Genomic DNA, 21,216 nt, shown 5'->3' on the forward strand with positions numbered 1-21,216 from the left:
TTGGCACCTCAGTTGTTGGCTGGGAATATCTTTTTAATCTTCTTGTACTGGGTTTTTTGAAAATAAAAAGATACAAGTCATTTCAACTATTTTTAGTTTGGAAACTGGCCAAAAAAATGTTCTGTCTCCCGCATTCTATTAATTTCATAAAATTGAGGCTGAAAACATCTTAACCATGAGAGGTGGATTTCAGAAAGCAATGACTTGCAAATGAGTCCAAGCTGAATTGTTCAAATGTGTTAGGAGCTCAGCGGTAAAATGGCAAAGGTTTTCTTGAATCAACAACGGGGAGCTGGTGAATGTTTGTGTTGTATCTTGCGGGTTCCCATGGGCCTTTGCTCTGCCACCTCCATCTATTTCCCAGAATTTTATGCATCTGTAGTTACAATATGATTTGTCTGTAAAGGGCAGCTCCTTTATCGAGTGATACCTTTGTTTGTGCTGCCGAAGAAGGAGGGAGCCAGGAGATGCCTGTAAACGAGGCATCCTTATTACCTGCTGACTCTGATTGGCTGTCAAACATCTTAGCATCTTTCTTCCAAAGAAAAGTCAGTTTTCTGCCATTCATGACCTCAGGTTTCACTGCCGTTAGGCAGAGCTCTCCCTATGCCTAAGAATGCCTTCCAGAAAGGTTTATTTTGGGCAGCCTTCCTTTGCATCTTCAGTGTGGCCTTTCTTAACCCTGCCTGGCTTTTCTCATGATGAGCACTCAACTGATCATGTGACTAAAATTCCTCGTGTCAGAAGCCACTTTAAGGGGCCTCCCTCTTTGTTGAAATCCTGGATTTTACCGAACTGGTGGGTGATTCGTGTGAGAGAGAGTATGTGGCTCTTTCCTGTTTTTCAGTGACTTGCAACTCCACGAGACAGGGGCTGATCTGAGTCACAAAAGGGAGCAGGTGGTTGTTACAAGAAAATGGGGCCTGGAGTCACACACTCACGTGCTCAGGCTTCCAGGGATGAAGGATTTGTGACACTGACTAATTGTTTATGGTTTTTCCTGAACAATCAGTTGCTTAGTGCCTTGTTATTGTTGTTGTTCAGTTGCTAAGTCACATCCGACTCTTTGTGACCCCGCCAGGCTCCTCCATCCTCCGCTGTCTTCTGGAGTTTGCTCAAACTCATGTCCATTGAGTCAGTGATGCTAGTTAGCACAGCGCCTGCTCCAAGCCAGGGAACCCACTTGAACTTCGAACAACCCTAGAGGAAGACACTATTAGTGTTCCCATTGTACAGATGAAAACTGAGAAACAGGGGCTAAGACACTGGGTCATGTTTATACAGCTAATAGGAGTTGGGACTGGGGTTCCAATCCAGGCAGTCAGGCTCCAGCATCCCCTCTGCCAAATCACTAAGTAAGAAGTGGTGAAACCAGAAGTTGGCTCTGTCCTCTGTCCTTATTGTTGTAGTAAAGTCAGAGGCCCCAGCAAGGGAGCCCTTCTCTGAATCTCATACCTTAGAAACTGTAGTAAGGCTTTTAGGCTTCTCACGCATTGTTTAGTTCAAATAGAGCGGTGGTGGTAAGGCCAGTTACAGTGTACCTTCAAATACAGTTATCTTGTAACAAGCATGTAGTTGAGGAAATCAAGACAGCAAGTCAGTAGTATAGAGGCATTGCCACTGGAATCCAGACGTTTCTTTCCTCACTGTGCTGGATGAGGTTTACCTGGTTCTAGAATTGTCCACAGAGTAACTTTGTATCTTGATAGACTTGGGAAAGTTGATCAAAGTCTGTATTTCTGCACAACTGAATCCGGGTCATCTTCTGCCTTCCCTCAGAAGTCGGGTTTTCTTCCACTCTCTACTGTTGTTACTCTTGTTGCTGCTTCTACTATCATCCTGAGCCTTATTACTGATCAGATGGGTTTACAGTGAGCCAGGCGCTGTGCCAACGACTCGATGTAATTTCTCAGTTAACCCTCCCAATAGCCCAATTAATGTTAAACCTATTTTATAGACCAGGAAGCTGAGGCTTAGAAAGTTTCAGGGGCAAGGGATAGAGCAAACTGCCTAACAGCAAAGCTTGGCTCCTGAGCACTTAATGAGCTATTACCTAATTTTTTTTTTTTTTCTCAGTTGAGCGAAGTGTCTTTTGACCTCCGTCTGCTTTACTGTTTATTTTCCTTGGCTTCAAACCATGGCATCCTTTTTAATGCATGCTAATTCAGTCACTAATCTGGTTAAATTTTTTGCGTCTTCAAAATACACCCACAGTCTGTCCTTTGGAGGGCAGCCTCTCTGGGGGCCGTCACCCTCACGTGTAATCAGCTTGCCCCTCTGGCTCCCTCCCTGATGCCTCTCGCCACCCCAGGAGCATCCCCCTTCCAGGCTGCCAAGGCGTTAATGGACCCTTCCAGTACTTCTGATGTCAGGTTGTGCCCAAGCCTGGCTCCTTTCTACTGAGCAACTGTATCCCCTCTAAAGAAAAATGCTGAGTCTTCACCAGCTCATAGACACACCCCATCATTTCCATTTACCTGCCTTCAGTCATGTTCCAGTAGTCTGGTCATTTGAACCATGGAGTTCCATGTATCCTTCTCCTGTTAGATAAAAGGGAGGGGGGGAGGTTCTAAAAAGAATTAATAATATTATTAAAACTAAAATAACTAGGAGATTCCCTGGTGGCCCAGAGGTTAGGAATCTGTGCTTCCACTACAGGGGGCACATGTTTGATCCCTGGTTGAGGAACAAAGATCCTCGCAAAAAAAAGAAGAAAGAAAACAACTAGTTTAATGCACCTCTGACCCCCAGTGGTTCTATATCTTTGTAGAGAATTTCTAGCAATATTGAGGCTCCTTGCTGTGATACCTGCCCCTACTGTCCCCGCCCCAATTCTGCTCATTGTGCTGTCACCTCCGCTGAGCCTTAAGACCCAGGTTGGTAGTTGTATTATTGACTGTGTCTTAGTCTTGCCTCTTCAGCTCTGTTTCAGATTGCTGGGGGGGTGGAGGGGGGTTGGGCAGGGTTCAGGAAGAGATAATATTTCCTTTCTAATGTCTTTATCTTTGTACAGTATCATCCACAGTGCATTCTGTGGTAGATGATAAGAAAGATGTTTCATTAGTCATATCTATTCTGGAAGTCAGGTTTTCAGAGGTTGTGATGCTACTTCACTTAGAAAGAGAAAGATTTTCAAATTCACAACCAACTCTGTAGTGCTGTCAAGAGGCTGGATGGAAAAGATGATCCATGGAAAGAAAGCAAAAGGGAGCCTCCAACAGTGTGAGCACCTTGGTGTTGACCAGGAACTTGGCTGGTAGGACCAAGTCTAGGAACCAGAGTCTTGCATGCAGTTAAGTAACAGGCTGTCTGCAATTTAGCAGCTCAACACAATGGCCGTTCACTTAGCTCACGAGCTCGGGCGTCTTTGCCCAGGGTGCTTCTTCCGGTCTCTCCTGGCCTGACTCATTGGTCACAGGACCTTGCCAGGCTGCCAGGGCATGGCTGGTCTCTGATGGCTCTGGCCAGGATGGCCTCTCTGTGTTCCCCAGGGTCTTCCATCCTTCAGTGGGTTTGCCCGAGCTCACCCATGTGGCAGCTGGATAGAGCAGCAGTGCTTCTGGCCTCAGGGGGCTGGACTCAGAACCGGCCCAGCATCACTTCCACCACCTTCCAGTGACCAAAGCCAACCACAACTGCAGCCCAGATTCAAAGGGCAGGAGAATCTCCACCTCTCAATGGCAGGAGCTGTGGAGTCATATGACAAAACGGGTGGGTTTTCAGGGAGAGGAATCACAATCATCGTTTGGTGAAGTTCTTCAGACTCTCTGGGTGGGTGTTGCATGAAGAAAAAAAAAAAATTACAATATCAGTGTGTGAACCAAACGTGTAGTCATTTAAAATGACAGGTGGGGCCATCAAGAGGAGATGTCATTCGGGGCAGATGGGCACCGACTTCCCTGGGAAGTGCTGGAAATCTGTTATCCAGTCATTAGCTTTTCTTCTTTCTGGTCTCAAGTCACCCCAAGCTGTTCCTATATATAAGTCACTTCCCCGCTTTCTGTACAATTTATCTTTTTTTTTTTTTGGATATGTTAATAGCATGAATTTACAATGCAGTTTTCTTTCCCGTTTACTCCTGGCTTGAGGCTTGATTGGTTTTTCAGTACTGGCTCTTCCTGCTTTTGACAAGGGAGAGATCCTCTCTGTTAAGTGCTGACTGCAGATAGCCACGCTTGCTCATTGTGTGTGGCTTGGAATAGTTTGGTTCACAGAGAAAAGCTTTATTTATTTATTTTAAAGGTCTGTGGCGTTGCTTATTGTTATTACCCTTGACCTTGCTCCAGAGGCACTTTTGTTTTCTCTTTGTTACTATGTCTATAATCGCAGTAGCTTCACAGGAGACTTGCGTGGTCCTGGTCTGGGGACATAGATCCTGAAGTGTGACTTAGGATTAGCTCATATGGGGATAAAAAATGTAATGAAATATAATGAGAAATATAAGATGGTTAAGACTTTCCTAAACACTGAATATAAAATGACTTAAGACCAATTAAGTGGTTTACCTTATGAGAGAACAAGATCTGAAAATATTTAGCTAATGTTTGAAACCTTCTATTTGACTATAATATGCTTCATTGTTATTAGCTATTATTTAATGAAATCTTGGCTTTCCTTATGACTTCAGAAGGCAATTTATTTTCTTCTCACACCAAGTGCATCAAGTAGTCAAAAAAAAGAAAAAAAAAAAAAATCCCAGATACCCAAACAGATCATACATCCTTACATATGGTTACAAGGGAACTTGGGTCACTCTAACAGCCCTGATTTGTAATCTGGAGAGTTGAGCTCTGATTCTATCATGAATGAGCTGTATGACTTTAAAAAGGTTGTATCATTCTCTGAGACTGTATTTTCTTATTGTAAAATAATTGGTTGAAAAACAGAGGTGATTTTCATTTTGTGTGTTTGTTTTTAAACAATTAAATCCATTTTTATCAAGCAAAATCTTAATGTGCAGACTCAATATATAAAGCACAAAAAATACATAATTTATGTATTTAAAAATTTAATCTTTTACATTCTCATTTATTATATTTATTTCTTCTAAAAGTCCAGCAATTAGAAAAAAGTTGCTAAGTGATAAGCCCCAAACATAAAATTAGTGTTATGATGAGTGTTATGAGCAGTATTAGCATCTAGTATGTTTCTATAAATTTATTTTGCTGATTGCAGCTTCAAGAAATATCATTTACACAAGGGCATTGTGACAAATGAGATAATATTTTTAACAATTCGCCTTGTAATCTCATGATCCCTTTAATTAAATTTGTTCAGCTGCTTGAAAGGAGAGTATGGTAATAAAAAGTTTTTGCTTCTAAGTTGACACATTTAGCAACTGCCCTTATTCCTTATCATAATAAAGGGCAGACACAAACCATCCTAAACTTTCAATCGGCCCTACAGCCATCTATAATTCTATATTAACTATTTGGTTATTACTCAATTGCTTTGCCGATGGTGCTAGTGGTAAAGAATTTGCCTGCCGGTGCTGGAGACTCAAGGGATGTGGGTTTGATCCCTGGGTTGGGAAGATTCCCTGAAGAAGGAAATAGTTACCCGCTCCAGCATTCTTGCCTGGGAAATCCCATGGACAGAGGAGCCTGGCAGGCTACAGTCCATGGGGTCGCAAAGAGTTAAACACAATTGCACACACATGAGCATGCATTACTCTTCTTAACTGATATTTGAAAGTTTATTTAATCTCTTTTTTCATCTACACAGTGGGAACAATGGTAGTACTACTTCAAGGGGTTGTTGAGAGGATCAGATAAATTAATCCAAATACTCCCTGGCCCACACTAAGTGAAAGTGAAGTTGTTCAATCGTGTCCGACTCTTTGCGACCCCGTGGACTGTAGCCCGCCAGGCTCCTCCATCCATGGGATTCTCCAGGCAAGAGTACTGGAGTGGGGTGCCGTTTCCTTCTCCAGGGCATCTTCCCGACCCAGGGATTGAACCCAGGTCTCCCGTATCGCAGGCAGACGCTTTAACCTCTGAGCCACCAGGGAAGCCCATACTAAGTGCCCTATAAATGACAGCACCAACTATATCTGCATATGTGAACATGTTTCTGTCTGTCAGCCATGGTCAGAAGCTTCATCACAGTAGACGCACTGGAAACTTTTCTTACATCTAGGTTAAGGCAGCATTCCTCCACCAGAGGCATGCTCAGGGGCTAGTTGCAGTGTCTAGAGAAATGGTTTTCATGGCTGGGAAATGCTGTTGGCATATAATGGGTAGAGGCTAGGAATGCTCCTGGACCCCCTTCTATTTATAGGATAATTTCCCCAAAGCAAATTATCCAGCCCAGAATGTCAGTGTTGCTGAGGTTGAGAAAGCCTGATTTAAGGCATGCATGTAGACCCTACTGATGCCATAATTGTACATTTTACATGCATAGGCCTGAATTTTTGGAAAGATTAGTGCATGTGCTCAGTCGCTTTATTCGTATCTGACTCTTTTGTGACCCCATGGACTGTCCCCTGCCAGGCTCCTCTGTCCATGGGATTTCCCAGGCAAGGAATACCGGAGTGGGTTGCCATGCGCTCCTCCAGGGGATCTTCCTGACCCAGGGCTCAAACCCGCGTTTTCTGTGTCTCCTGCATTGCAGATGGATTCTTTACCACTGAGACACTGGGAAAGCCACATAAAACCAAAATGCTGCCACTCCTATGAGGCAGGAAGAACAAGTGATACACCAGACCGAATTAACTTGTTAACATAAGTTAACCTATCAGTGGCCTCCAGTGAGAGGACATTTTATATGTAACAGAGCTAAGGATCCACATCTTAAAATGAGCTTTTAAATTAAGTTAAATAATTTTAAAAGCTTCACTTTGAAACTGATATTTTTTGGAACCCCTGACGCTTGACCTAGGGTTCCTTGGGATACTTTTTGAAAACTACCCATCTGTGGTCCCTTCCTGGTCCAAGAGTCTTTGGCTCTGCTTTAGGGGGAGGTAGTAAATAAAATTCTCAACGGCCTAACTTTCTCATGGAGCAGCTCAGTAGTCACAAAACTGCCAGACTCTGAACTGAAAGCGAGCTCTGTCTTATTAAACTCAAGGAAAGTGTCCTTTTCCTTCACCAGAGGGAATGGACAAGGCGAAACAGAAGCAGTCATGTTGCAAACTCTTCTCCCGCCCTCTTAGATCTTTAGAAAATTCTTCCCTACCAGAAAATGTCCCTTTCTTTCAGGTTACATCCCACCCTTTCCTCATTTCTCACTAACGATGCTTAGTTCACGCCAGATCACTTCTGTCCAACGCCCACGGTGCAACTGCTTGGCTCAGTATCCTTAAAGGCACTTGGACTGTGTCGGAGAGAAAGGAGAGAGCTTGGGTGCGTTTTCAGCAAGAAACCCTGAAGTCTAGTGTCTGATTTGAAGGAGTCAGGCCCTTAACCTCTTGGGGCCTTGGTTCCTTCACCTCTAAGATGCTGCTGCTGCTGCTGCTGCTAAGTTGCTTCAGTCACGTCCGACTCTGTGCGACCCCATGGACTGCAGCCCACCAGGCTCCTCCGTCCATGGGATTTTCCGGGCAAGAGTACTGGAGTGGGGTGCCATTGCCTTCTCCGCCTCTAAGATGAAGATGGTAATAATACTTGTCTCCTGTGGTTGATGGATCAATCGATTCCTGTATAACAATTCAAATGCTATTTGTGTGCGTCATTAAAACAAATAGTGGTCTTTAAAAAATATATATTTTATTTATTTGGCTGTGCTGGGTTTTAGTCGTGGCACATGGGATCTTTAGTTGTGACATACAATCTCTTAGTTGTGATGTGTGGGATTTAGTTCCCTAAGCAGGGATAGAACCCAGGCCCAGCATAGAGTCTTAGCCACTGTACCACCAGGGAAGTCTCCAAATAATGGTCTTTAAGGAAGTTATATAGCATTGTACTGGGGTCAGAGATGGGAGGGGCTTGGATGGAATCTCAGTGTGTATTGATGACACTGATGGCACCTTGCTAGAACGACGGTTCCTTTTACAACTCATTAATGCTGGCCTATTAGAATTAGAAACTTGGAATCATTTTATCTTAGTGGCTTCCCCATTCCCTTCCCATATTAGCATTTATCTTGAATCCTTTCTAAATCCTGATTTAGAAAAAAACTGATTTATTTCCTTTCAGTGGCAACCCAGGTCTGTTGAGTGCATTGACTTAACAGATATACATAATTTTTAGTCATAATTTTCTCAGGTCACAAAATGCTTGAACAGTGAGAGACAGGGGTCTCTTGGTTAGTTGGGCTTCCTTGCTGCGTTAAGTCGAGTGTCTGGAAGCTTTAAGATACATAAACAGAAGTCAAGGCAGTTGCTGTGAAAGTTCTTTATGAATTGAGTTCCATATGTGCACAGATCTTCTTAGTGTAAGACTGAAGCAAAGACTAGGCAGTGAGTCATAAATTACTGCTTTTCTCTAGCAATTTCCCCAAAGAGAAAGACAACATCTTTAGTTCCACCTTTCTCTGTAAAAGATAATAGGTTTTTTTTAAGTACAATAGTAAAAAATGATGGCAATTATTGTCATTAATTTTAAAATATAAGGCTTTATATACTATTCTCAGTGCAAATATTTCTGGTAATTGAAAGAAAGCAGTGTAGCCTTCATATTGCTATTTTTATATCGTCTATTTAGACCCAAGTGTTTGGGAAATTTAAACTTGGACGAATGAGGGTTTCCCACATATTTTTTGATATGTCATTAGCTACATTTACATCTCCCTAGCACATTGCTCATTTTATGCCGTTCTTGACATTGTCAGAATGAAAACCAGGTGTAAAGTACCTTGCAAATTTATAAAATAGCAACAAAAACAGCAGCATACAGCTTGTGTATTTTTTTTTTAAGTGTCATTGCAATTCTGTTAAATTTGGGTTGTGCTAACAATGCCAAATATCTTTTTTTCCCCTTAAATCTTATATAGCATGTGTTCTGACTAACGCTCCCAAAAGCTACCTAATACCTTCAGAGAACATTAGCTCAATGGTTGTCCTCTCCAATAGTTGGGATTTGCTTCTAGGGCTCCAGCAGTTTCTTATCTCTTTCCTAGCTTCACCTTAGAATTTTTAAAGTTTCAAAAATAAAAAATGCAGATCTAAAGCACTGCCAACAAAGGTCCGTCTAGTCAAGGCTATGGTTCTTCCTGTGGTCATGTATGGATGTGAGAGTTGGACTGTGAAGAAAGCTGAGCGCCGAAGAACTGATGCTTTTGAAGTGTGGTGTTGGAGAAGACTCTTGAGAGTCCCTTGGACTGCAAGGAGATCCAACCAGTCCATCCTAAAGGAGATCGGTCCTGGGTGTTCTTTGGAAGGAGTGATGCTAAAGCTGAAACTCCAATACTTTGGCCACCTCATGCGAGAGTTGACTCATTGGAAAAGACCCTGATGCTGGGAGGGATTGAGGGCAGGAGGAGAAGGGGACGACAGAGGATGAGATGGCTGGATGACATCACCGACTCGATGGACAGGAGTCTGAGTGAACTCTGGGAGTTGGTGATGGACAGGGAGGCCTGGCGTGCTGCGATTCATGGGGTCGCAAAGAGTCGGACACTACTAAGCGACTGAACTGAACTGAAAGCATTTTTAAAAATACATAACCACTCACTTTGTATTGTTCCTTCCCAAAGAACTGAAGTTACAGACTTAATAGACAGCATCCATTTAATTACTCTGTGTCCACTAGATTAGGATACTCTTGGAAAATGTTTTATGAGGGATTCTGGAAGAAAGGCTTAGGTGAGAGAAACTTTAGGAGATAGCTGGTAAAAAGCCCTCCAGAAGTAGTTGAAAGGGGAGAAATGTGCTGAACAAACGGGATTCTCTTAGGAGTTACCTTCTGTAGAGGTCCAAAACACGTGCTTGAACATTGCTGTAGGCACGGCTTTGTTTTCCTGGGTTTGGTTTCCAATGGCATTCTCCCCAGTGGACTAGATTTTCAGCAGCTTTCTGGAGGTTCTTCTGGGTTCCTCCTTTAGTAATACCGAAGTCCAAGTGATCATTCAGAAGCACCTCAGTGAGAGCTATAGTGCAGTAGCAGAGCTTTCAGCTTTCTCTGGGCTGGGAAGTTGTATCCCAGATCTGATGATACCTTGGGAAAGCACTTCTGATTGCCTTTGGTGAAATATTTTGGGATTCACGGTTCTTGTTTACCATGAGTTGTAATGGAGTGCCAAGAGATATCACTGATTTGTGACCAACATATTTTATTCATTCAACAAATATATGTTGAGCACCTACTAAGTGTTGTTCCAGGCCCTGTTCTACACATTCAAGGTACTGCTGCTGCTGTGTTGTTCCAAGCCCCGTTCTACACATTCAAGGTACATCAGCATTTATAAAAAAAGGTCATTGCCTGTGATGATGGGAAGTAGACAGGATGCAGTGAGCCTCCGCTGTCCATCCTAGCTCACTTTTGAAAAGCTTAACATACTCCCTGGGCTTCCCAGATGGCTCAGCGGATAAAGAACCCACCTGCAGTGCAGGAAATGCAGGAGATGCAGGTTCCATCCTTGGGTCAGGAAGGTCTCCTGGAGGAGGGCATGGCAACCCACTCCAGCATACGTGCCTGGAGAATCTCATGGACAGAGGAAGCTGGCAGACTGCGGCCCATGGGGTCACAAAGAGTCAGACACGGCTGAAGCAGCTGAGCATGAACGCACTCCCCAGACCTCAGGAAGGGTGCCTGTGACAGACACACCTCTCTTCATAAAGTGGAGCCCAAAGGCCCACCAGCCCGACACATGAGCTTCCTATTTGTTAAGTAAACAGGACCCAAAAGGATTTTTACAGTGTCATTCACTTTGTAACTACCTGTTAAACTCTACATATCAGTTTTATGCACATTTTTTAATGACATTTTATTTCACAATAAAAAGAATTTTTTGAGGGAGAAAGTAGAAAAATAAAAAGAAATAAAACCCAGTAAAGGTCATCGCCTTCATGAAAACCTATCTTTGAATTGGAGAAAGTGAAGTCGCTCAGTCATGTCCGACTCTTTGCGACCCATGGACTGTAGCCCACCAAGCTCCTCCATCCATGGGATTCTCCAGGCAAGAATACTGGAGTGGGTTGCCATTTCCTTCTCCAGGGGATCTTCCCGGCCCAGGGATAGAACCCGCATCTCTTGTGTGTCCTACACTGGCATTGGAGAAGTAGACCATCAATTGTTAACATAATAAACGAGAGAATGATGTAGTATGGGTTCGTCTGTTGGGGCTGTCTTGGCAAAATACCATGGCCTCGGTGGCTCACACAACAGAAATGTCTTTCTCATCATTCTGGAGGTTCGCGATCAAGGTGCGGGCAGGTTTGGTTTCTCCTGAGGCCTCTCTCCTCGGCGCAGAGATGACTTCCTTCTTGCTGTGTCCCTCGTGGTCTTTACTCTGTGTGCACATCCTTTGTGCCGCGTTCATTCTCAGGACACCGATCATATTGTATCAGGGTCACACCCAACCCTAACGGCCTCATTTAGCCAATTACCTCCCCGTCTCCAAATACAGTCACAGTGGAAGTTAGGCCTTCCATATATGTATCCAGGGAGGTGGGCAGACAAAATTCAGTCCACAGTGAAGTGTTTTCCGGTGATAAACATTTTGGAGTAAAAACAAAAGTTAAAGTTGGGTAAGAGCGATTGGGGGTACTGTGGGGGTGGGGGTGGCAGTCTTGATTAGGATGGTCAGGGCCTTCATCGAGAGGGTGGTATTTTAGCAAAGACGTGAAGGTCAAGTTCCATTCAAGTGTTGGTGTAACACAGAGACCAGAGATGGAGGGATGGTGTGATGGAGGTGGGAAGGGGTACAAAGTGGACAATCCACAGACCTGGGTTTCAGTCCTAGCTCTTTATCTGTCTGGACTTCCCCGGTGGCGCGGTGGTAAAGAACTTGCCTGCCAGTGCAGGACACACGAGAGATGTGGGTTCTATCCCTGGGCCGGCAAGATCCCCTGGAGAAGGAAATGGCAACCCACTGCAATATTCTTGCCTGGAAAATCCCATGGATGAGGAAGCCTGGCGGGCTACAGTCCATGGGGTCACGAAGAGTCGGACACAACTGAGCATGCACACACACTTCATCTTTCTGGTAGTAAAACTTCCAAAGGTCACTAGCCTTCTGGGGTCCAGTTTCCAAATAGGCTGGTCTGTGTGAACTTCTGGTTCCAGCATAAATATTCTTAGTGGGGCATGAGACAGAAAGAAAGAACTTTGTGCTTACCTATTGGCTGGAGGCAGGTGGTGGGCAGGGGGTGATAGGTGTTTGCTTTGGGGATTTATCCTTTTATTATTTTTCTTTGTTAAGCAGGTGTCAGCTTAAGGCTCATTCTAGTAAGCATTTCTGAAATTTCTGTATTGGGATGAGATCTTTCTCAAAATACCAGTATACCTAATATAACCAACCTAAAGTTTTCCTACTATGACCCTTTAAAGGGAAGCGAGATGCCTGTGAAAGTGGCAAGTGGCTCAAGAGGCTGCTTGTCTTCCTTCTTGGTTTTCCCCAGGAAGACCAGGAAGTAGTATGTAGCCCAGTGGGGAAGACTTGCTGTGGTATAGCCAAGCCGCAGAATCCATCCCATAATAGGCCAGTCAGCTTTGCTCTGACCACACACACCACACCAGCCAACCATGCTAGAAATGGAAAAGGACTTCAGTGGAAAAACTGGTGAAATCTGACTACAATCTGGATCTTAGATCATAGCAATGGGAATTGCTTCGTTCTGACAAATGCCCCATGGTTACGTAAGATGTTAACTTTAGGAAACTCTGGGTGAAGGATGTGTGGGAACTTTTTGTATCATCTTTGCAGCTTCTCTGCAAAACTGAAATTACATTTAGAAAATAACATATATTTTTTTCCGTTAAAAATGCCCATTATGGGCTAGGAGATAATTTGGACTATAAGATATAGGCCAGAAAGAGCCAAATACCTGCCCCACTCTTTGTGGGGCTGTAGCGTCAGCTTATGGAGAAGGCAGTGACACCCCACTCCAGTACTCTTGCCTGGAAAATCCCATGGACGGAGGAGCCTGGTGGGCTGCAGTCCATGGGATCGCTAAGAGTCGGACATGACTGGGCGAGTTCACTTTCAGTTTTCACTTTCATGCACTGGAGAAGGAAATGGCAACCCACTCCAGTGTTCTTGCCTGGAGAGTCCCAGGGACGGGGGAGCCTGGTGGGCTGCCGTCTATGGGGTCGCACAGAGTCAGACATGACTGAAGCGACTTAGCAGCAGCAGCGTCAGCTTATATGATAAGGCGAAAGTAGCACATCTCTGTGCTGAGCTTTCCTCTTTGACAGATTCTCCGTCCTCACCTGACCACTGCTGTCTAGGGTTTTGCTTGGATTATTGCCATGAACTCATGTTTAGGGTCTCCCCTGGTGGCTTAGACCATAAAGAATCTGCCTGCAATGTGGGAGACCAGGTTCAGTCCCTGGGTCTGGAAGACCCCCTGGAAAAGGAAATGACAACCCACTCTGGTGTTCTTGCCTGTAGAATTACGTGGACAGAGGAGCCTGGGGGGCTACAGTCCATGGGGTCGCAAAGAGTCAGACACAACTGAGCGACTAACATGTTTCTATTCAATGTTTAATGGCAGAGTAACTGTTGGAATGCATTATTCTATAACAGGATTAGGTAGGGAGAGTGCTAAGAGGTCAGAGAGGCAGCGACATATACTGGAAAGAAGACACTGAGGGAAATCAAAGAGAAAATGCCCAGACACTTAGTAGAGACAGCACTTCTTGAAATATGATACGTTCCGGAGATTCAGAAGCCCACACCCTCCTAAGTCCTGCTCTCATGGAGTGTCTTGTATTTTTGTGCCGAGGGCTCAGCCTGTTTTGATGGGGCTGTGATCCCTCCTGTGCTAGCTTGATGTGTTCATGCATTCCAAACTTCATTAAGTAGGGAGCAGCTAAGAGCAGGAATGGTCTCTCATATATGTATATGTATGTAATCCCTTTCTTCTTTTGACAGCTGCAAATCAGAAGGAGCCCATGCATCTCAATTTTAAAGTAAAAGAGGAGCCTAAGGACGAGGAGACCCTAAGCGTCACATTGCCTCGGTCCAGCTATGTGTTCAGCCCCGAGTCTGAAGTGTCAGCCGCGAGCATCTCTGAGGACACGCTTAAGCCCCAGGAAGCAAAGGGCAACGTACTAAGACGGGATATGTCAGTTAAAGCAGCATCTGAACTTCTCATGAAACTATCAGGTACTTGATTTCTTCTAAAATATTCACATACTGATACCATCACTTGCAAGCCGACTGGGCTACCCATGGGTTACATTAGCCTGTTGGCAGCAATATCGCATTATTAAGGTGAAGTCAGGAATGACTGGCTTAAATTCATGTGTTTCGTGTATGAGTTTGTTTGTGGATGTTAGCGGTGTACCTGTCTTGTTAAATACGCTCCTCTTTTCCTGATTGTGGCTGCAGATTGTTGGGAAACACTGTTGCTTTTCTAAGATGATGTAGGTCATAATTTTAAATGGGTTCTAATGACATGCAAAGCACTTCTGTTAATTGATCAAAATACCTTTCCTTCCTAATAGAGGACCTTGTGCTGTTTGGTGTTTTCATACTATTTTCTTTACGAACCATTAAAAATATTTTTCTGAACTTAATAAACCATTAAGATGGCACTTGAAGTGATTAGCAATAGAGTAGCAATGAGATTTTATAAATAGAAATTTCTCATAATGGAATATTACAGTAATTAATCTAAGTTCTTGAGACAATATTTTTATTAGTATCTAAATGTCATTTCAGTTTATCCAATTTTGGCAGATTGGTTTAGAATTTGAAATTCATGTATTTTGGATTTCTTTTCCCACCCAGGCTCCTATCTGTTCCATGAGCTTCAGAACAGATAAAAATTTAGTGTGTTTTGGAAAATTTAGTGTGTTTGGAAGTATGTGCTTCCCAGGTGTTACTGGTGGTAAAGAATCCACCTGCAGGTTCTTTAATGCAGAAGGTGTAAGAGATGCAGGTTTAATCCCTGGGTCAGGAAGATCCTCTGGAGGAGGGCATGGCAACCCACTCCAGCATTCTGCCTGGAGAATCCCATGGACAGGGGAGTCTGGCGGGCTACAGTCCCTAGGGTTGCAAAGAGTCAGACACAACTGAAGGGCCTTAGCACACGCACAGAGCAAGAAACACGTGTAGAATAAAATTCAAAAGTATGACTTTAAAAACAGGGAAAGAAAAGTTATGTTAATAATAATGCTTACCAAATCACATCCCATCCTTAGTTCATTGCTGCTTAAAGATAATTTTTAGAAAGTCAGCATGCTGGTATGGATCCTACTTGGAGGCTGGTAAATTCAGTTTGTAATTTACGAGGCTTGGAGGATGAAAGCAAGAAACGTATTAGTGAGACCCCTTCCTAGTGTCACTTCACCAGCAGTTGTGTGTTTCTGGTTGACCGGTAGGTTGGAAAGTAAGAAATTAATAATGATTTACTTAAAATTATTGCATCTGAACAGTTGAAATTCCTGTATTTGCCAGTTGGTGGGATTAAGAATTCTTTCCTTTGATGTGAATTTAAAACACACTGGAACTTCCAGGGGACATTTTGTTACAGATAAAGCATAATACAATGATTACATCCTTACTCTCACCCCATTTTTCTAAACTGATGGTACAGTTTCTCCTATGTAAATGGGAGGTCTCGCAAGGTTGTGCTAATTGCTAAAAGCTGCAAGTTTAAAAGAAAACTTGTTCAGGCCAACATGCTTTCATAATTTGCACCCTCCCTCCTATGTCAAACGGTCTTGGTGACATCCAGTAATCTATTGGCTTTCCAGTCAGTTCAGGGAGGTCACACAGCTCTCTCCTCCTTCTCTCATAACATGGACTTGCATATTATGACTTTTAACTCTCTTCCAACAGTGACTCCCGTCCCCTCCTAATGGTAAGATTCTAGTGTGTAATATTTCTGTTTCAGAGTTTGCTGTGTAGCCAGCATCGCGAGCCAAGAAAGCTGGGGTGGCCCCCAAAGATAACATGCAAACACAAGATCGAAGGAAAGACCTTCTCTAAGGAAACCGTTTTATCCTGATTCTTTTGGATGATGCGATTTGAGACAATGAAGTATGAAATCATTTCCTGGGTAGTAATGAGATCCCCGAAATAGAATACAGCTAGGCAGCCATGCACATTTAATGATATTTGTGGTCAGTAATGGCTCTTCTGAATGCTTATGTTGAGTGTTAGTGAATACACATGCTGTGGGAATTGGAAATTCCCTGGTGGTCCAGTGGGTAGGACTCCTTGCTTTCACTGCCGAGTACTTTCATTGCTGGTTTGATCCCCAGCCTGGGAACTGAGATCCCGAAAGCCGTAGGGTGCAACCAAACTTTTTGGAAACAAAAAAGACAATGGTTGAATGGATGACACGTTCATATTTCCAGAGGCATCTCCTCTGCTCCATGCTGTGGAAATGAAAACTTGTTTGAAGACTAAGATAAGTATGTTTTGCCCTGAAAAAATCTCCCAAGCATTCTGTGTGCTTTGACTTAGGTTAAAGAAATATGTACCACAGTCCCTACCTTCTAGATGCTTGTGGTCTAGTCAGAAGTAATCCAGGGCAGTGGAATGCATTCAATCAGTGCTTTGCACTCGGAACTTCATACTTGTACAGTCTAGCAGATTGTGGCCAGGAAACTGTGAAGAAGTCTCCAAGTCATTCCTAAAAATAGGAGTGTGACTTGAAAATAACAAGTGTCTTTTCATTCCTAAGCCACAAAGGTAAAGAGACCTCACCTTTTATTAGGTTTAAAGTGGGCATTAGGGTTTCTAATCACGGACAGATTGGTACTCTTGGGACAAGGAAGATGTTAGGAAGAAAACCTCCTATGCTGTGGTTCCTCAAGTTATAATTTTAGCAATTCAGTGTTTATGCCCTGAAAGGCGTCTGAGGAGAGGACCTGTCTGGGTCCTCAGGCCCCCCTTTCCCGTGGTATTTCCTGTCCCCATATAGACAGGAGTAGCGTCTATGCAGGTAGTCAGTGCTGCCTCTCATCTGATATCCCAACAGGAATTCCTATGTGTGGGAGTCCCTGCCTTGCTAATTTTCTTTTATAGTCTTCTGTCCCCCTGGAAAATCCATATGGTGCAGAAGAGTTGGATGAGAAAACTATGTCCCATGCATCACCGTACATTTTTTTTCCTTCTCTAAGTTTTGACCCAAGGAATACCTAAAATGTGGAATAAGAGAATTTTTCTTCTCTGTTACTTATATCTTTGACTTTCAAAGCTATGATCTGCCATAGCTTAGGTTCTTTCAATCTTTTCCGTGAATTAACAAGAGGAAACTAGTCAACAATTTCAGCTGCCGTATTTCCGGTTTTAAATTAATTTATGTTAAGTCCTTCATGATGGATGTTGGGCTCATGGCCAGGTCAGATATCATGTGAAACTTTCCTAGGTGGAGAAACCTCTGTAGTTATATTGTTTTCCAAACTGACATTTCTGTTTCATGAGGAAAACACAGATGTGTTAGTGACAAGGCAAAATTTTTCATTCACTGTGTGTTTAGGAAAATCTGAGTTTTCTTCCTTCCTTGTGGCTAAAGTCCTATTTCTAGTTGTTAGTTGGGCAGTCAAGTGCCTGGCACCTGGGGCAAGTAAATTGATTACCATAAAGAAAGCAACCCACTCTAAGAAAACCACTGGGTATCTGGGACTACCTGTTGTTATGTGACATGAGGTAGCCAAGATAATCAGACTTTTCTGCTGCATATAGTTGCCAAAGAAAATTCCCAGAAGTCCTGATTTTAAAAGACCCAAATCCTGAAATCAAATTCAGAGGCTATATAACATCAGAGAGACTAAGAGAATCAAGTCACTCTTAACCTCTGGATTTGCAGCGTCTCGTGACTTTGAAAACTTAAAGAGCAGATGTGTTACCCCAGGTATGACGTAGTGCCCTAAGTGACACAAAGTTTTATCTACTCTGTCTCTTTTGTGCTTTAAGAAAAGTCGCTGTAATGTAAATCAACCATACTTCAATAAATTAAAAAAGAAAAAAAAGAGAAGTAGCTAGACTCAGAGAAACAAAGAAATTCCCCCTTTTCCCTGGTCATGCATATGTACACTATACCACATCTATGGTTGATCCAAGAAGTAGGCAGATAAGAATGCCATTTAAAAATATGAATCCCATAAAAATAAGTGGCTGGGAAGCTGGAGGTATTCAGAGACATTAATGAAAAACTAGATATTTAAATTAATCTAACATGGAAGGAAAGTTATGACCAACCTAGATAGCATATTCAAAAGCAGACACATTACTTTGCCAACAAAGGTCCGTCTAGTCAAGGCTATGGTTTTTCCTGTGGTCATGTATGGATGTGAGAGTTGGACTGTGAAGAAGGCTGAGCACCGAAGAATTGATGGTTTTGAACTGGGGTGTTGGAGAAGACTCTTGAGAGTTCCTTGGACTGCAAGGAGATCCAACCAGTCCATCCTAAAGGAGATCAGTCCTGGGTGCTCTTTGGAAGGACTGATGCTGAAGCTGAAACTCCAATACTTTGGCAACCTCATGTGAAGAGTTGACTCATTGGAAAAGTCTCTGATGCTGGGAGGGATTGGGGGCAGGAGGAGAAGGGGTGACAGAGGATGAGATGGCTGGATGGCATCACCGACTCGATGGACATGAGTCTGGGTGAACTCCAGGAGTTGGTGATGGATAGGGAGGCCTGGCGTGCTACGATTCATGGAGTTGCAAAGAGTCAGACATGACTGAGCGACTGAACTGAACTGAACAGGTAAATAAAACCTCCCATTAGATCTTAATTGAAAACATGTATATTGGGTTTCTTTTTTCCATGCTCAAAGAAGGAAGGCACATGGATTTATATTCATTTCTGATTTATATTCATTTATCCCTACCTAGTCTTGGAGGGAAATATAAATTATAATTGCCGCTTGTAGAGGAATCCAGGTAGGTCCTGGATTTGAAATACATAGTGATATAGAGTTCAGGGAGTCATCTATGTAAGAAAGGGCTTCAATGCAGAGGTATTGAGAAGCAGGTAAACTTGGGTAGGATGAAGTTTTAAGGTGAATTCAATCTCTGAGGTGAGCTGAAACAGAGAGGAAAGGTACCCAAAGATTGACTTTGTTAACAGTTTTAATTAGGGCCCCTTTGGTTTTAAGTAACAAACCCTTTTCATCCAGTTTAGACAAGAAAGGGGATTTAATAGGAGGTGCACATTTTGCAGGGAGGGAGGTGCTTCCCCAGTGGCTCAGTGGTAAAGAATCTGCCTGCAATGCAGGAGCTGCAGGAGACGCAGGTTCGATCCCTGGGTTGGGAAGATCCTCTGGAGTGGGACATGGCAACCCACTCCAGTATTCTTTCCTGGAGAATCCCAGGGACAGAGGAGCCAGGAGGGCTATAGTCCATAGGGTCGCAGAGTTGGACCTGACGGAAGTGACTTAGCAGGCACACATACACATTTGGGGTTGACTCATGGAGTGAACCCAAGGGCAGGGGGACAGCAGGGTGTCAGGCCTCCACTGAAGCCAGGGGTTTGGGGAGGGGACTGTATGGAGCCCAGGAGGTCCTTGCTCATCCCTGCTTCTCTGCTCATAAATGGTTTTTTCTGATACCCAGCCCATATGGTAGAACATGGCAATTGCCAACAACTTGAGTATACCTCTTGTTCAAAAGAGCAGCTGGACAGAAATGTCTTATTCCAGCTGATTGTGTCCACTCTGGTGGGGGCCCGCTAGAGGAAACTCCTACTGTATCTGGGGAGAAAGACGTGTTGAACAGACCTGGCCACAGTCCTGTAGGATGGCGGTGAGGAGAAGAATCCCTAGAATCACACCTCAGATGGGCAAGAGTGAGGGTGGTGTGAGACCAGGAAGAGAAGCAATATGGATGAGCCCCCAAAAGGGAATGGCCACCTCTGTTATTTAAATATTGGATGTAAGTGTGTTTGGCTTTTGGGTGGTGTTTGCCTTTCCTTTCTAGTGGAGTTTTGGAGAAAACTGCCCAGCCAGGAGTTGACCTAGCCAGTAGCAACTCTGTGTATGCTGAGGCCGTGCTCCTCAAAGGAGCAGAGTCAGCATGAGCTGGAGAAGATAGAATTCTCCAGGCAAGAATACTGGAGTCTTCAGGGGAATCTTCCCTGTCTAGGGATCGAACCCAGGTCTCCTGGATTGCAGATGGATTCTTTACTGTCTGAGACACCAGGAAAGCCCCTTAGAGAAGTTAACAGAAATGCAAATTCTTGAGTTCTTCTATGGACCCAGTTGAAACGCTGAGTTTTTTTATAAGTAATTCTGAAAGCTTAGTTTTGAGAAGCTCTGTGCCAAGGAAATGGTTAATTAGAGATGTAAGTTTTGTTCATCTGAAAAGAGTGCCTCAGCTTGGAACTGACAGAGAAGAAAGCTCTGTTTTTTGTTTGTTTTGTTTTTTAATTGGAGGAAAATTGTTTTACAATATTGTGTTTATTTCAGCCATAATTATACATACATTGCCTCCTTTTTGAGCCTCCCTTCCCTGCCCCCATCCCACCCTTATCTTAAATGCACATTTTACTTTTAAAAAAGAATCATCTCTCTTCAGTGGAGATTCTTTTTAATTTATTAGGAAAAAAATGGAAACCGGGAATGTTTTCAGAAGGGCGTATGTCCCTAATACATCAAGGCATTGCTGGTGAGCCTCAGATAATACTATTTGTTTCCATGTTCTTTGCTGTGAAATTTCATGATTATTTCTGGGCAACGTGTGCATTCTTTGGCCGGGGGGATTCTCCCTACCCTCACCCCAACAAATCAAAGATTATGTCCGAGACTAAAGAATTCATTGAGATAAAGTAGAGATTTTAGCCAAGTAAGTTCTCAGGGCAAAGCTGTTCACTCTTCTATTTGGTATTTCTCCCTTGGAAAATTGTAGTGTATCAAACTTCATAAGCTATGGCTTCCTCATGACTTCAGTAATAAACTATAGGGATGGAAAATAGGTATTTTTGGTTTATATTAATGTCATCTCACATTGCCCTCCTTCAAACTTACAAGTTATTTCACTGAATGGTGGAGAGAACCCGGAAGGCCTGGTTTTCCCTAGTTCCCGTGATTCTCCCTGCTTACACACCATGGAAAGGAACTCACTCCTAGAGTGAGCACGTTGGACATGCTAGCAAACTATAAAAGAGCTAAAGAGTAATTTAGAAGCGTCAGTAAAAGAAAACAAAAGTATTTATTTTAT

At 43.3% G+C, this 21,216-nt stretch overlaps 1 protein-coding gene across 1 annotated transcript in view; it reads left to right on the forward strand.

The window, feature by feature from the left end:
* ZNF827 (zinc finger protein 827) overlaps positions 1-21,216 on the forward strand; it is a 149,855-nt gene that overhangs the window by 22,900 nt on the left and 105,739 nt on the right. The window contains exon 4 of the mRNA XM_068990219.1: positions 13,975-14,208. Coding sequence (XP_068846320.1) covers positions 13,975-14,208 — 234 coding nt within the window. The remainder of the gene's footprint in view (positions 1-13,974; positions 14,209-21,216) is intronic.

This window comes from Capricornis sumatraensis, chromosome 17 (assembly GCF_032405125.1).
Source record: "Capricornis sumatraensis isolate serow.1 chromosome 17, serow.2, whole genome shotgun sequence".
NCBI lineage: Eukaryota > Metazoa > Chordata > Mammalia > Artiodactyla > Bovidae > Capricornis > Capricornis sumatraensis.